The 17,753-nt window shown below is 39.7% G+C and overlaps 1 protein-coding gene across 1 annotated transcript in view; it reads left to right on the top strand.

Moving 5' to 3' along the window:
- Positions 1–17,753, top strand: part of LOC122562641 (SEC14-like protein 2) — a 62,180-nt gene that overhangs the window by 25,878 nt on the left and 18,549 nt on the right. Inside the window, exons 5-8 of the mRNA XM_043715662.1 lie at positions 1,000–1,188; positions 8,043–8,138; positions 10,253–10,313; positions 12,002–12,085. Of these exons, the coding sequence (XP_043571597.1) occupies positions 1,000–1,188; positions 8,043–8,138; positions 10,253–10,313; positions 12,002–12,085 (430 nt within the window). The remainder of the gene's footprint in view (positions 1–999; positions 1,189–8,042; positions 8,139–10,252; positions 10,314–12,001; positions 12,086–17,753) is intronic.

Raw genomic sequence — 17,753 nt, 5'->3', positions numbered from 1 at the left:
GGGAGTCACGGAGGGAGTGGTCTTTTCGGAACGCTGGTAGGGGAGTGGAGGGAAATATATCCCTGGTGGTGGGGTCTGTTTGGAGGTGGCGGAAATGACGGCGGATAATACACTGTATATGGAGGTTGGTGGGGTGGTAGGTGAGGACCAGTGGTGTTCTGTCCTGGTGGTGGTTGGAGGGGCGGAGCTCAAGGGCGGAGGAGCGGGAAGTGGAGGAGATGCGGTGGAGGGCATCGTCGATCACGTCTGGGGGGACTGACTAATCAAATGGGAGATCACCCTACCTGTTAAGAATTTTGCAGAGACATGAAGCACTTCATTGTTGTCTTTTCAGAAATGTCAAAGCTAACCTAACTCTATGCTGCCAACTTAGCAACGTTATCAACTTCTAAAAGTCAGTTTTGTAAAGTCTACATCGACTGAAGTCAGTAGTGAAAACTTGGAACATCATATCCTTATTGGTCATGACAATAATTCATAGCCAAATTTGAACAAATCCCATTAATTGTCCAGATCTATTTTGTATATCAGGGAGAAGCCCAAATACAGTCAGTTCTGCTATAATGCAGTAGTTTCATTCTCGTGCAATCCCGTGTTATTAAAAAATTGTGTAATAGCAGCACCATTTAAACTAATGGGGCCGGAATCGCGTTATAACCAATACATGCTTTAGAAACAGTGCCCCCAATTCGTCAATGATGTTATAGCGACTTCATGTTAATGAAATGCACGTTATAACCCAATGCCCTGTACAAGGAAATCTATTCCTCTTTTTTTCTTAAAATAAAAGAGAGAGCTAAAAAAGGCATGACCAATCCAGCCAAGACCAATACAATCCCTATCTACAAGTACTGATGCCCATTTTTGGATGATACCTTCTCTGTTCTGTGCTGTGAGAAATCTTCAGACAGGTAAAGGAAATTAAAAGCATGCTGGGAAATTAGCTGAAGTGTTTCTAGAGAATGTTGACACTGGAAACTGAGCTCTGTCCTGTGCCAGGTCATTACTCGTTATTTCGCTGGAGGAATGTGCGGCTATGACAAAGATGGCAGCCCCATTTGGTATGACGTGATTGGCCCTTTGGATCCAAAAGGTTTGATGCATTCGGCATCTAAGCAGGACTTTTTGAAGACAAAAATCCGAGACTGCGAGCTGCTGCGGGAAGAGTGTGTTAAACAGTCTAAAAAGGTAAGGAGCTAGGAGGAACTTTAAAATGGATGAGCAGTCTTTGAGTTATAAATCTTTTGGCTGTTTAACTCAGAGCATCAAGTTTTTTTCTTGCCAACTCTTGAGATCTGATAACAAAATATAGAAACATATGAATAAGGAGCAGATTTAGTCTTTGAGCTTGCTCCATCATTCAGTAACATCATGGCAATCTGATTACTCCATCATCCTCCCAACACACAACAACCTTTCACTCTATTGTTTATCAAAGATCTATCAACTCTCTCTTTACTTCCAATGCCTTTTGAAGAAGAGATTTCCAAAGACATACAATCTTTTGTGAGAAAAAATATTCTCTTTATCTCTGTTTTAAATGGATGACCCCTGATTTTTAAACTGTGACCTAGTTCTCCCACAAGAGGAGACATTCTTTTTACATCAACCCTGTCAAGACCTCTCAGGATTTCATATGTTTCTATCAAGTCACCTCTTAATCTTTTAAAGGCCATTGGATACAACCTTTGCCTATCCAGCTATACCTCGTAAAAGTAAAGGAAGTTGGTTAACTCAATTGCCAGGTTTGTATTGCAGAGTGACACCAAAATTGAGTGTTCAGTTCCTGTATTGGTGAAGTAACCATGAAAGCCTCTTCTGAAGCTTGGTAACCCTCAGGTTTACTTCACCGGCCAGTGATTTCTCTCTAATGTGTGAGCAGCCTGTAGTCCTCTGGGATACTAGTGACTTCTTTTCCATAAGACAACCCACCCATTCCAGATATTAGTTAGTAAACTTTCTTTAAACCCCTTCCAATACATTTGCATCCTTGCTTAACTAAGGAGATCAATACTGGATATAGCAATTCAGATATGGTCTCAGCAATGTCCTGTATAACTGAAGCATAATCTTCAATCCTTTGTTTTAATTTGATAACATTCTATTAGCTTTCCAAAGTACTTTAGGTACCTGCATACTAGATTTTTCTGATTCATGCACTAGGACACCCAGATCCCTATGCATCTCAGAGCTCTACAATCTATTACCATTTAGATAATCTGCCTTTTATTCTTCATGCCAAAATTGACAATTTCACATTTACTCATATTATACTCCACCTGCCAGATCTTCATTCACTCTACTAATGTGTCTGTATCCCCGTGTAGCCTCCTTAAGTCCTCTCCACAACTATCAATCATGTGTCATTAACATATATAGCAGCCATACCTTTATCTAAGTTATTTATATCAATTATAAATAGTTAAGGATCTAGCACTGATGCCTGTGGTACACCACTTTTCATATCTTGCCTACAGTAAAATTGCCTATTTATAACTATTCTCTATTTCCTATTAGTTAGCCAATCTTCTATCCATGTCTACAATGGTACCTCTTACAAGTGTAGTGTTATCAGGGTTAAAATTTGAAATGCGTCATTCTTTTTGATACTGCAATGAAACGGGTTTCTAGATTTGTACCTGAGAACAGTGATGGGCGGCACGGTGGCACAGTGGTTAGCACTGCTGCCTCACAGCGCTAGAGACACGGGTTCAATTCCTGCCTCAGGCGACTGACTATGTGGAGTTTGCACGTTCTCCCCGTGTCTGCGTGGGTTTCCTCCGGGTGCTCCGGTTTCCTCCCACAGTCACAAAGATGTGCAGGTTAGGTGAATTGGCCATGTTAAATTGCCTGTAGTGTTAGGTAGAGGTATGGGTGGGTTGCGCTTCGGCGGGTCGGTGTGGACTTGTTGGGCCGAAGGGCCTGTTTCCACACTGTAAGTAATCTAATCTAATCTAATCTAATCTAAAAAAACTTGTTTCTGAAGAAAAGATTCAAAGGAATTAATGCCAGGAAGGTTTACTTATGAAAATAAATTGCAAATACTTGGCTTGTATATCTTTGAGTATAAAAGACCAAAGAGTGATTAATTGAGATGCTTATGATTAAATGCTCTGATAAAGTAAACAAAAGCCTTTTCACTGATGGGAGTCTGGAACAGGAAGGTATAATTTTGCATAGTGTAATAAGACTCTGGTCCAGTTAATACTTGGATGGAAGACCACTTTGAGAATACCAGTTGCAGAAAGCTGCAACACAAAGGGATTTGGTACTTGTACATGAAACAGAGAAAACTAACATACAGGTTCAGCAGATAATCAGGAAGGCTAATGGAACATTGGCCCTTATATTCCAAAACCCCCAAAATAAGAGTAAGGAAGTTTTGTTGCAACTGTACAAGGTGCTGATGAGACCACATCTGGAGTACATTAAATAGTTTTGGTCCCCTTGCTTAAGGATACATATAATTTAATTGGAAGCAGTTCAGAGAAGATTAACTAGGACGATCGTGGTATGGAGAGATTGTCTTATGAGCAAAGGCTAAACAGGTTGAGACTTCACTCACTGGATTTTAGAAGAATGAGAGATCTCACAGAGTCATAGAAATGTAGAGCATGGAAACAGTCTTTTAGGTCCAACTCGTCCATGCCGCCCTGATATCATATATAAATCTAGTCCCATTTTCCAGCATATGGCCCATATCCCTCTAAACTCTTCCTATTCATATAGCCATTCAGATGCCTTTTAAATGTTGTAATCGTGCCAGCCACCACCACTTCCTTGGCAGCTCATTCCATACACGCATCATCCTCTGCAGGAAAAAGTTGCCCCTTAGGTCCCTTTTATATCTTTCCCCTCTCATCTTAAATGTGTGCCCTCTAGTTTTGGACTTCCGAACCCTGGGGAAAAGACCTTGCCTATTTACCCTATCCATGCCCCTCATGATTTTACAAACCTCTATAAGATCACCCCTCATTCTCTGATGCTCCAGGGAAAATAGCCCTACCTTTAGAACCTCTCCCTATAGCTCAAACCCTCCAAACCTAGCAACATCCTTATAAATCTTTTCTGAACCCTTTCAAGTTTCACAACATCCTTCCTATAGCAGGGAGACCAGAATTGCACGCAATACTCCAAACTAATGTCCTGTACAGCCGCAACATGACCTCCCAACTCCTATACTCAATGCACTGACCAAAAAAGGCAGGCACACCAAATGCCTTCTTCACTCTTCTATCTACCTGTGATTCCATTTTCAAGGAGCTTTGAACCTGCACACCAAGGTCTCTTGTTCAGAAATACTCCACAGGACTTTACCACTAAGTGTATAAGTTCTGTCCTGATTTGCCTTTCCAAAATGCAGCACCTCACATTTATCTAAATTAAACTCCATCTGCCACTCCTTCCTCCATTGGCTCATCTGCTCAAGATCCCGTTGTACTCTGAGCTAACCCTTCTTCACTGTCCACGACATCTCCAATTTTAGTGTTATCTGCAAACTTACTAACCATACCTCCTATATTCAAATTATTTATATAAATGACAAAAAACAGTTCACCCAGCACCAATCCTTGTGACACACCACTGATCACATGCCTCCAGTCTGAAAAGCAACCCTCCACTACCACCCTCTGTCTTCTACCTTCTACCGAGTTCTATATCCAACCGGCTAGTTCTCCCTGTACCCAATGTGATCTAATCTTGCTAACCAGCCTACCATGAGGAACCTTGTCAATGCCTTACTGAAGTGATCTCATTGAAACATAAAGGATTCTTCAGATGTTTGACAGGGTAATTGCTGAGAGATGTCTCCCCTCATGGGAAAGTCTAGGACCAGAAGCATAGTCTCAGAATAAAGGGATGCAAATTTAAGCCTGAGAACAGGGAGAATTTCTTCGGTCAGACAGTTCTGAGTCTTTGGACTTCTTTGCCTCAGAGAGCTGTGGGGGCAGAGATCTGTATTTAAGGTTGAGATGGATGGATTCTTGATCAATAGGGGAATCAAAGGTTATGGGGAAAATGCAGTGAAGTGGATGTGAAGAATATTGGATGATCCAGTTGAATGGGAGGAGGCTCAAGGAACCAAACTGCCTGCTCCTGTTCCTATTTCTCATGATCTTACAGTTTTACCTGATGAAGTGAGGAGGGTGCTTGTAGTGAAATGGTAGTGTCCCTATCTCTGAGCCAGAAGGCCCACGTTCAAGCTCTGCAGTTGTGAATAGCATCTCTGAAGAGATTGGTTTGGAAATATCTACAAAGAGCACTGGAAATCTGGAACGTTTTCTAATTCATCATGGGATCTGAATGTAACTACAAGGATAGCATTCGTGGCCGTTCCCTAATTGCCCTTGGGCAATGATTACTGATTTCTTGAACTGCTGCAGCCTGTGTGTTATAGGTATACCCACAATGCTGTTAGGGAGGGAGTTCAGCATTTTGATCCAGTGTCTGAAGGAGTGGCGATATAACTCCAAGTCCGGATAGAGTGTAACTTCAAGAGAAATCTGCAGATGGTGGTGTTCCCAAGCATCTGCAGCTCTTGCTCTGAGCGAGAGAGATTGTGGCTTTGGAAGGTTCTGTCAAAGGAACAGGGATGAGTTTCTGCAGTGGATTTTATGGATGGTTCACACTGCTAATTGCACAGAAGACCCAGCCTCTGACTTGCTGTTATAGGCATAGTTTTTAAATGTGTTCAACACCTCATAACAGTTGAGGCTGGGTGGATTGAAAATATGCTGAAAATGTGTTGCTGGAAAAGCGCAGCAGGTCAGGCAGCATCCAGGGAACAGGAGAATCGACGTTTCGGGCATAAGCCCTTCTTCAGGAATGAAAATATAAACACTGACCAATAGATTTTGTTGATCAAGGATTTTGTGGGCTATGGAACCAAGATGGGTAAATCTTGTTAAGATGCAGGTCATCCATGATTGAGTTCAATGGCAGAACAAGATCCAGGGACCTGTGTAGACTGATTTGGTATTTATGATCCTATGACTGATGGTGTACAACAGTTGTCTGTTCTAACCACAACTGGAATTTGCTTCATGCAAAATCGTGGAAGGAACGTAAATACAATTTTTGGAAAATAATTGCCATTTCCTTAAAGAGAGAGACACAATCTATTGCATGGTCGCAGGTGCTAACAATTCACAAATAGTTCAGGATAGAAATTCCATTTTTTTGCATGGGGTATAGATGCACGAATGCAGTAAGCAGTAAGCACATTGCTCCTCACTTCCAATAAACCTGTTGGACTATAACTTGTCCACCCCACTCTAACACTGGCACCTCCACATCATAACTTTTGGGTTGACAGACAAGTTCCTGCTGAAGTTAGGAGCAAAAACACCTTTATTCAAATGTAACTTGCTCATCAGTCACATCAGAAAGATCTGATGCTGTGGCCCAAAACATAGGCATTACTATTGGTACATCAATGATGATTTTATTTCCTGCTCTTGGTCACACACTGCTGCAGTCTCTGCCTGACAGAACTGACAAACAACCTGTTTGTTGACTCCCCGCAATGGCAAGTTATCACCTGCCAAAGGAGCTAATAAGTGCAGATTGGGGACACCTTTTCATTGATTTCTGTGTGTGTCTGTTTATGGGAATCGTCAAACCTCAATTCAACCTCTTTCACTGCTTGATTAACAAAATCAAGATTTGACTTATAGGGACTGAGGCACAAAACTTTCTGCTGTTAGTTCATTGCAACTTAATTATAGATTGCAGTTTTAAAGTCAACCCTGTAAAGGAACATGCCATCAGTTTTACTGTTAATTTAATTGTAAGTGGGAAATGAGACTATTTTGTGTGTTTAGTGCAATTGTGTGCAAGTCTAATGATATCTGGCAGTGATTTTAATTCAGTGTTTGTTCTGGAGTTCAGACTGGAAAATGTTTATCCTACACATTAACATATAAAACCTGTAGAATAGTATCATAGAACATTTACGGTTCAAAGGGAGGCCATTCAGCTGGCTATGTCTGAGCTGGATTCTACAAGAGTGACTGGTATTCCCGCTCTCCTACCCTTTCCCCTAAGTGCTGCAATTTTTTATTCTCTTCAGAATCTTATTCAATGAGCCTAGAGTTTCTGGAGTTTAGAAGAATACGAGTTGATCACATTGAATTGCATGTATTCTCAAAGAGTTTGTGAGTGTAGATGCTGAGAGAGACTCTCCACTTGCTGGAGTGTTTAGAACTACATGGTTTAGGACTGAGGTGATGGAAGATTTATTCACTCAGAGGATGGTGAATCTTTGAAATTGTCTACCCCCCACCCCACTGAGGGTTGTGAATGTTTAGCTGTTGAGTTTATTCAAGACAGAGTTTGATGATTTTTGAGCAATTAGGGAAGCAAGAAATATAGTTGTAGAGCAGATAAATGGAATTGAGGTTAAAGGTCAACTATGAACTTATTGAATAATGGGACAGATTTATGGGAACTCTACTCCTACCTCTTAGTTGTTTTTCTCATCAATCACTTTGCAGTTGAGCAGGTTAGCAACAACACTGAATACCAACAGCAAAATCTAATGATGACCTCTGGTGTTTTCTGGTTTAATGGTTATTTCCGGCTTTCTGTAATTTCAGCAAAGCTACATTTACACAATGTACAGAACACAGTCAGCATTGCAGATACACAATTTATCAATGTACATTAAAACATGATACATGATGATATCGTGAAAAAAGAAAAGAAAGACAAAAAAAGGATCAGGAAACAATTCATTGTCAAGGGACTTTGTAACCTTTTGCTCAGTGTGTACAGGCCTCCAGCTCTTTTCTGATCTGCTGCACTGGCTTCCTTAGTGTCAGTTTAATGCATGTCAGATTGTGATCTTGATGTGTGAGATATGTTGAAAACTCAATGACATTAGAAATTGTCTTTTCATTTAAGGGCTGATGCTAAACTGAAAAATGTTTTAAAAAATGGTTCTGAATTCAAATTATGCATTTAACTTTTGCACCTGAAGAAATCATAGGATGGAATAAAATGACTTGGTTGACTGTATCTAAATATTTCTCTGTTTACAGCATAATAAACACATTGAGGCAATCACAATGATCTATGATTGTGAGAATCTAGGAATGAAACATTTATGGAAACCTGCAGTTGAACTGTATGGAGAGGTAAGGCAGACTGGGTTCAGGATTTTCACAATCTCTTATAAACAATGTTAGTTACTGATAAAGTTACTGCAGAGTGATGACAGGACGTTCATTTAGTGATAGGTTTCGGGTCATTTGTTATTATAAACCATAATGGGTAGAATTTTCAAAGGTCCGTGGTGGTGGGCCTATAGGAAGGGTAGCAGGAAAATAGTCGATGCACATTCCTGTAGCTGGGGAGGTTTCCCAAGGTTGGGAAGTGTGTGCGGATTGGTTGCCTGTATTGTGGAGGAAGGGAGCACATTAACCAATTTGAGGTCCTAATTAGGTGGGTTTGCAGAGGAGTCGCTACTATTTTAGCCGGTTATAGAGTAGCCCATCGTGGACGCAACCATTTTAATGGAGGAAGCTTCCTGGTGGCAGTCTGTGATGGGAGTGGGGAATTGGAAGTCATTGGAGTCAAGAGCTCCACTCCTGAGAGAAGGGGCTGCATGTGCCAAAGATTGCTCCTTGCCTGACAAATTTTAGTGGATGTGTTTACCCACTAATCCAATGGGCTGCTGACTTGTATATTTCTGTTTACACAGTGTGCCCACCTCCAACACCCTGTGAGGCTGCTGAAGCTCCAGAGCTTCCAGGCCTCTGAATGGGCCCATTGGCAGCCTGGATAGCAAGGGAAGAAGTGGCCAATGAGAAGGCTACTGTGGGGAAATAAAGCTGTGCGTGTCTGGCATCTAGCAAATGCAAGCTTGGAACCCCCATGTGTCCCTGACATCAGGGTCTCCAAGCCCAGGGGAAAATCCTGCCCAATGGAATTAGGAGTTTTGTGATTATAAGCAGTAATCCCATAGTGGGCTCCATAAACTTACATATATTGAGATAGGCAGAAATGATTGTTAAAAGGGGAAATGATGACATAGTGGTATTGTCACTAGACCAGTAAACTAAATCAGTGTCTGGGCACATGGATTCAAATCACACCAAGACAACAAGTGACAATTGAATTCAATTAGTGAATCTGGAAAGACAGTAATGGTCACCATGACAAGTAACATTGATTTTTTTTCATAAAATCTCATGTGGTTTACTAATGTCCTTCCATTTTAGGGAAGGAAGTTTGCCATCCTTATCTGATCTGGCCTACCTGTGACTTTAGACCGACAGACAGGAAACTGCCCTCTGAAATGGCTTACCAAACCATTTAGCATTAGGGCAATTAGGGATGGGCAATAGATGATACCTGGATTTCAAGGATTACGTTTTGAGGAGAGATTACACAAGTTAGGCTTGTTTCTCTTGAATTTATAAGGTTTAGGGGTGATTTGAACGAAGTTTTACAGGAAAAGACAGGGTAAATAAAGATAAACTATTTTTAGTGGTTGGGGATTCTAGAACTAGAGGGTATAGTCTGGCAATTGGGACCGGTTGTTCAGGAGAGATGTTAGAAAGCGCTTCTATACAAAAAAGCATTATAGATATTTGGAACTCCTGTCCACAAAAGGCCGTGGATGCAGGATCAGTTGTTAATTTTAGATCTGAAATAGATAATTTTTTGTTAAGTAAAGGTGTTAAGGAATATGGTTTAAAGGAAGGTACGTAGAGTTAGGCCATAGATCATCCATGATCTCATTGAATGGTGAAACAGGCTCAAGTGGCTGAATGACCTACTCCTGATCCTAAGTTCCTAAATTTTGGCCTTGCCAGTGATGCCCACATCCCATGAGAATAAAAAACAAATAGTTGTAATCTAATTAAGTAGATTTAATAGATTCTGTTGATCTGTAACTATCATCTGAATCTTGAACTGAGATTACAAACAAATTATTTAAGTTTGATTTTATTTTCAATATCTACTGTTTGAATTTGATTCTGTTTTCAATAAGACACTGTGCCATCAAAGGCCTTTAGTGTGAAAACCTAAACCAGCAGGCAGCTTTATGTTTCACCTCTCTCCTGTGTTGAAATAAGTAGCTGACTATATAATTACTGCTAGCATAATAAAAACAACATATAATTAATTCCTAGTAAGCTAGGCCTAATGCAGAATAAGAGGCAATAGTGAATGGGCTGGACTTCTAACCTTTCAAACATTGACTGAAACTTATCCACCATCTTAAATGTCATTGCTTAACCAGGTGCTTACCATGTTTGAGGATAACTACCCTGAGGGTTTAAAGACATTGTTTGTTATCAAAGGTAGGAATCTTTGGTTAATACCCAATTGTAAATATATGGAGAATGATTAATTGTCTGTGGGACATATGAAAATACTCTGTTATTTAGCCAAGGCCATTAGTGAAATATGGGTGTTCCATGGAAAATCCATGGTTCGTCATTGAACGTCAGGCAGACTCAGTTGTAGCATCTCTGGGCTCCCCACAACAACTTACAATTATGTGCTATCTTTAATATACTAAGATTTTGCAAGGCTCCAAGAACGTAAACACATAATTTAAGCTAATATTTTTACAGTACTGAGAGAACTCTCCAATGTTGGGAGATTTAACCAGGCAATTGTATCAGTTTAGATTAATTTTAAAGTCCTTTTGGGAGTGGGGTAGGTATTCTCAAAATGTTTTGACTGACGTTCATTTCTCAACTGTAACAACTTAACAACTTTTTCTTGTCATTTAAGGAGCCTAGCCATGTGTAAATTGGCTACAAAACAACAGTAATCACACTTCTAAACTATTTTATAGGTTCTGGTTTGTTTTAGAAGATGTGAAAGGCATCATATGAATGTACATTATGCCATGATGTGCTTGCTTACTTTAGGCGTGGATAAATTATTGAAATCAGAATGATATTACCAATCCACAGTAATGCCAATCCCACTATCCTTCAGCATTGAGATTAATTTTTGAAAGAGAAATTTAGTAGAAAACTCATGAGGTATTCAGTATAGGTTGACAATTAATTTATAAACACTACTGGTGGCTTTTTAAGCTCTAACAGATCACAGCATCTGAAAATACCTTCTAAAAGGCTTTCAAAAATTCCTTCCTCAGTCAGTATTAATTGAAACAGTTACCTACAAATACAGTGAAAACCAGCCCTCATGCCCAAGCTTCATGCATTTTTGGATATCTACAACCAGAGGCTAGTGAACTTTTTCAGTCAGTATGTGTGTATGAATTCCCACCCTTCAATTTGACTGAGACATCAATTATCTGGCAAGCACTTTTTGAAAATTAGCATATCAGAGGCTGGGTATTTTCATCTGTACACAGGACACAGAACTATTCATGCATGTCAAGGACAAGAAAGCGATTGTTGAAATGTCACTTGCCTCAAACTGTTCTAGGATGGTGCAGGATGTTGCCAAAATCAACTTTAATCCCAGGCCTACTTAGTTGTCACTGGATGGCCTGATTCAAAATTGGGGCTAGGATCTATGCTCACATGGGAAAAGGCCACTTTGGAAACATACAGAGGGCAGTTGGCATTAATGGGACCAATAAAAAGTAGTGTACAATAGTAAAATGGCAATAAAAATCATTAGGTTATGGTAAAAACCCAACTGGCTCAAAATATTTTCAAGCAAGAAGTCTGGCCATCCTAATCCAGTTTGGCTTGTAATTTGACTGCAGATCCACAGGTTGACTCTTAACAGCCCGAGAGATAGTCTAACTAGATCATTAGGTTGTGTCGTAGATGTTTGCTTCCTTCCTGTTTTCTCAAAGGCAGTTAGAGATGGGCAATAATGTGTAGCTTAATAGTGACGCCCAAAATTGTGAATGAAAACGATCAGTGTGTTCAGGAGAGGAGGGCAATAAAATGTTTTGCTAGTTTCGTCTTCTGTTTCTCATGTGTCTTTAAGCATCATAAGTGGGTTTCTCAAAGCACCAGTTCTTTGGTTTCTAATTTATCTGTCAATATTACAGCACCAAAGATTTTTCCTGTGGCCTACAACCTCATAAAACATTTTCTCAGTGAAGACACACGGAAGAAAATACACGTATTAAGAAGTAAGTTCCTTATCAGCAGTTATTATAGCATAGCAGACCTTTCTGTTCTATTTTGAATTTAAAAAACAGCAGACTGCACAGAGAGCACTGTTTCTGTCAGATTAAAAGATCTGTTTTTGTTGTGATATGCACAATGAGAATGACTCAGCTCCACTTACCTGCATTTTTACTATATCCCTTAATTCCTTTATTTTTCAAAAAAATTATCTACCTTAGCTTTAAAAGCTATTACTAAAGTAGCATCAACTACTTCCCAGGGCAAGGAATTCCATAGATTAACAACACTCTGGGTGAAGAAGTTCCTTCTCAGTTCATAATTTTGTTTACGTGCGAGTTTTAAACTGAGCTTCGGGATGGGCTTAGTTGACCAAGGTCATTATTCTTTTGTCTACCACTAATTGTCTTTGAGAAGGTGTTGAAAAGCCACCTGCCTGAATTACTGCGTTGAGGAAGTGTAGGTATAATCATAAAGCTGTTCAGGAGTTAACTGTATCATTTTGTCCAGATAGGAAAAATGTTGTGAGACTTGAAAGGGTTCAAAAAAGATTTACAAGGATGTTGCCAGGGTTGGAGCGTTTGAGCAATAGGGAGAGGCTGAATAGGCTGGAGCTATTTTCCCTGGAGTGTTGGAGGCTGAGTGGTGACCTTATAAAAGTTTTACTAAGGTGGGGGAGGCCAAAACTAGAAGGCATAGGCTTAAGGTGAGAGGGGAAAGATTTAAAAGGAGCCTGAGAGGCAATTTTTTTCATGCAAAGGGTGGTGCGTGTATGGAATGAACTGCCAGAAGAAGTGGTGGAAGCTAGTACAATTACCAAATCTGGATGGGTATATGAATAGGAAGGGTTTGAAGAAATGGGGGCCAAATGCTGGCAAATGGGACCAGATTTATTTAGGGTGTATGGTCAGCATGGATAAATTGGACTGAAGGGTCTGTTTCCTTGCTGTACATCTCTATGACTCTATGAACGGCAATATATTTTCAACTGTGATTTTACCTGGATCTTGCAAGTGATAGTGTTTCCATGCATCTGCTGCCTTTGTCCTTCTAAGTGGTGGAGGTTGTGGATTTGGAAGGTGGTGTTGAAAGAGGGTTGATGAATTGTTGCAGTGCACCTTGTATATGATACGTAGACAGTGATGTCACTGTCCACCTGTGGTGTAGGGAGTATACATCGAATGTGTGGATAGGCAGGTGGTCAAGGAGGCTGCTTTGTCCAAGAAGGTGTTGAATTTCTTGACTGTTGTTGATGCTGCACTCATCCAGGCAATTGGGGAGTATTCCAACACACTCCTGTCTTATTCCTTGTGGATGGTGCACAAGCTTTGGGGAGTCAGGAGGTGTTCATGCATCGCAGAATTCCCAGCTTCTGGCTTACTTTGGTTACCATAGGATTTAAGTGGCTGGTCCAGTTAACTTTCAGGTCTGTAATGATTCCCAACATTTGGAGAGCCTTGATGAGAGCAATGTCACTGAAACTAAAAGGGAAATGGTTACATTCTTACTGAAGATGACTATTGCTTGACACTTATGTGGGACAGATGTTCTTTGCCATTTGTCAATCCAAGCCGGAATGCTGATGGGTTTTGTTGCAAGCAGGATGGGTTGCTGCATAATGTGAAAATGAGAGCTTAGATATATTAACAAGGGATGGCCACATTGAATTAAGTAAGAAAATAGTTTTGTTTATAATTATAAGTTAAGCAACAGAAAATGTGCTTTATGTAGGTAGTCATTATGGTTGAAGCACTGGCTAATCATATATCTAGCAGTGTTACTGCAATAGCAGTAACAAGATTGATTGTAATGTATGATTGTCAGACACATTACTGTCTTTTTCTCACAAGACATCGATAAGTGGGGCTTAAAATATAAATGTATTCTAAAATGAATTGTGTAATTAAGAACGTGTATATTTATATTCTATTATATGGATAAGATAGAGGCCATAATATGAGGTAAGGTAAATACATACTTAGAGAAAAATAGGTTAGTGCTGGACAGTCAACCTAGCTTTGTCAAGGACAGATCATGTCTGACATATTTGATTGAGTTCCTTGATGAGGTGACATAGGCAGTGGCTGAGGGTACTATGTAGATGTTGTATATTTGGACTTTCAGAAACGATACAGCACCTGTTAACAAACCAGTGACAGTTTTTTGGCAAATTAGAAATGGTTGTGATTGATGGGTCCTTGGCAGCATGGATTAGAAGTTGGCTAAAAGATACGAAACAGAGGGTAGGTATAGATGGGCATTTGTTGAAATTGGAGATCATTTGAAAGTGATGTACCCCACAGATTGGTTTTGGGAGCCTTGCATTTTCTGATTTATATAAACCATTTGGATCTGGGTGTTGAGGGTACAATCTCTAAATTTGTTGATCTTACTAAACTAGAAAAAAGAGTGAATTGTGAGAATGATGCTGAACAACTTCAGAGAGACATTGACAAATTAGCCAAATGTGCAGACATTTGGCAGATGAATTTAATCAGAGAAATAATGTGGTAATGCATTTTGGTAGAAGAAACACAGAGAAACGATGCAGGCTCAATGGTACAGCTTTGAGGGGAGTACAGGTGCAGAGGGAACTTGGGCTTTGCGTGCATGATTTTCTGAAAGTGGCCAGGCAAGGTGAAATAGTTGTTAAGAAGGCTTCTGGGATCTTTAGGTTTAAAACTGACAACATAGAGTATAAAGGCAATAAAGTGATGCTAAACCTGTACAAATCATTGGTCTGACCACATTTGGAGTATTGTGTTCAGTTCTGGGCACCTTTTTTAAGGAAGGGTGTTAAAGTCTTGGAGGGAGTGCAAAGGAGATTTACTAGAATGATACCAGCAATGAAGGATTTCAGGTGCAAGGAGAAATTAGAAAAATTGGGCTTATTCTCCTGAGAGCAGAGAAGATTAAGATTACCTTAATGAATGATTTTGATAGGGTACAGAAGGATATTTTGTTCCCACTAGTTGGTATGTCAGTAACAATGGATCACAATTTCAAGATTGTTAGTAAGAGAGCTAGGAGTGAGTTGAGGAGAAACTTATTTACTGAGATAGAGGTTAGGATTTGGAATGCACCTTCTGGGAGAGGGGTGGAAGCAGATTCCATAGGAGGTTTCAAGAGAGCTGGAAATATATTTAAAGTGATGAATTTAGAGGGCTGTGGAGATAGGGCTAGAGAACGGGACTAGCTGGGTTGTACATTCAGGATATAGAATAGACAAGATGGGTCAAATAGCGTCCTTCTGTCCTGTAAAATTGTATGATTCTACAGCGATTCATCAGCACAGTAAAACAATCTGGTTTTAAATTTAAAAATCTAGAAGGAAGACCCACCATCCGTGGTTAACTAAAGAAATAAGAAAAAGCATCAAATTTGGGAAAAAAGCATAAAACTACACAAAGGCGATTGGCAGGTCAAATCATTAGTCAGCATATAAAGAATGGCAGAGAATGACTAAAACGTTAATCAGGAGAAAGAAATTAGAATATGAGAGAAGCTGGGTAGGATGGAAAAATGTTTATACAGGCATTTTAAAACGAGTGTTGATCCTCTAGAGAGTGAAAATGGGAAGTTAATAATAGATAATAAGAAAATGGCAGATGAAATATTTTTCTTTGCTACAGAGGATATAAAACTATTCCATTTGTGGCTCTAACTCAGTTGGTAGAAGGGAAAAAAGAACTTCGCAAAATCACATTTGTGAGAGAAGTAGATATAAGCAAACTGGGAGCTGACGGCTGACAAATCTCTAAAACCAGATGGATTTCACCTTAAGGTCTTAAAGGAATTTCTAATGGGATATTACATGCATTGCTGTTAATTTTCCAAAATTCCTTGGATTCAGGAAGGGTTCTATAGGCCTGAAAAGGGAGCCAGAAAACAGGAAACTATAGGCCAGTTAGCTTAACACCTATCACAGGAAACATGTTAGAATTGATTGCTAATGATATAATAGCATTGCAGTTGGGAAAACTCAAGGTGATTGGGAAAGGTTTTGTCAAAAGGAGATCATGTTTATCCAATTTATTAAAATTCTTTGAAGGAATAATATGTGCTATGGATAAAGGTAGTTCATAGATAAGCTTTCCTTGAAATTCTAGAAGGCATTTGGTAAGGTACCACATCAAAGGTTTATACAGAAAATAGAAGCTCATAGTAATAGGTGACATCTTATCGTGGTTAGAGGGTGGTTGGCAAAAAAATATTTGTGCATAGATAGGTCTTCAATTAGAAGGATGTGTGAGTGTGATCCCAAGGTGCTGGAACATCAGCATTTATAGTTAACATCAATGATTTAGATGGTAGCTAAATTCACAGGTAACACAGATAGGCCAGAAGGTATGTTTTGAAGAATATCTAAGGAAGTTGCAGACAGATACAGATAAATTGAGTGCATAGGCAAAAATCTGGCAGACAGAGTATTATGTGGGAAAACGTAAGGTCATTCACTTTGATGGGAAGAATAAAAAAGCAGAGTGTCACTAAATGGAGAACAACTGCAGAATTCCTGGGTGCATAGTGATTTAGGTTTCTGTTGCCTAAGTTTTATAAGGTTAATGTGAAAGTGCAGTACATAATCAAGAAGGTGAATGGGACGCTGTGCTTTATTTCAAAAGGAATTGAACTTAATAGTAAGGATTACCTGTTTCAGTTATGTAAGGCTTGCTACTGATACCTCATCTTGAACACTGCCACTGTGTGCAGTGTTAGTGTCCTTGTTAAGAAAATTGTAAATGCATTGATGGTTCAGAGGAGGTTTACTAGATTGATAATTGGAATGACCAGGTTGTCTAATTTGAGCTTGTCTCTCAGGGCTTGACTGGAGATAAGAAGAGTGAAGGGTGAATTGATGGAAAGATTGAGTGTTCTTGACAAAGTGGACATGGAAAGGACAGTTTCTCTTGTAGGTCTTTGTAGAACTGAGTGGTGTTGTTTTAAAATTAGGATGCACATTTTCAGGAAAGTGATGAAGAGACATTTTTTTCTCTTTGACGATTGTGCAACATTAGAACTCTGTACCTCAGAAGACAGTAATGACGAGGTCATTGAATATTTTTATTTGGCAGGGGAATTAAGGATTATTGGGTGTGGGTGGTAATATGGAATTTGAAATGCAAACCAGTCATTATGATTTTATTGAATGGCAGAGCAAGTTTGATGGATTGAATGGTCTACCTGTGCTCCTAAATTGTAGTCTGCATGAGTTCCTCAGAATGTACTGAGACAGAATACACATATGACAGTGCTAGTCCCCAAAATTATCATGTGATGCAGTCATTCCAGGTCATGCGATTTCAACATTGTTGGGATGGATTGTGCAAGAACAGCTGAATTTTATTAGCTCTTGACAGGCATAAGCTTTCTCCTATTAAGGCTAATATCTGTTTGAAGCAGTATCCAGTTGATTAATAGGCAACCCACCCCAATAATTCGTTTGACAGCCCCAACCTGTGACAAAATGAGCTGGACTTCTCGTGGCTGTAAAATGAGATTCTAGAAGTGGTAATTTTGTAGGGTTGTATAGGATGTGAATTTGGTTTAGCATCAGATCTGCTTTTACAAGATGCTCATGAGCCATTGGAGCCCCCTAGGCAATTTATAATTCTAGCTGAAAATGTGTTGCTGGAAAAGCGCAGCAGGTCAGGCAGCATCCAAGGAACAGGA

This window comes from Chiloscyllium plagiosum, chromosome 25 (assembly GCF_004010195.1).
Source record: "Chiloscyllium plagiosum isolate BGI_BamShark_2017 chromosome 25, ASM401019v2, whole genome shotgun sequence".
Classification (NCBI taxonomy): domain Eukaryota; kingdom Metazoa; phylum Chordata; class Chondrichthyes; order Orectolobiformes; family Hemiscylliidae; genus Chiloscyllium; species Chiloscyllium plagiosum.
The sequence above is the reverse complement of the archived record's forward strand: the minus strand, read 5'-3'. Positions and strand labels throughout refer to the sequence as shown.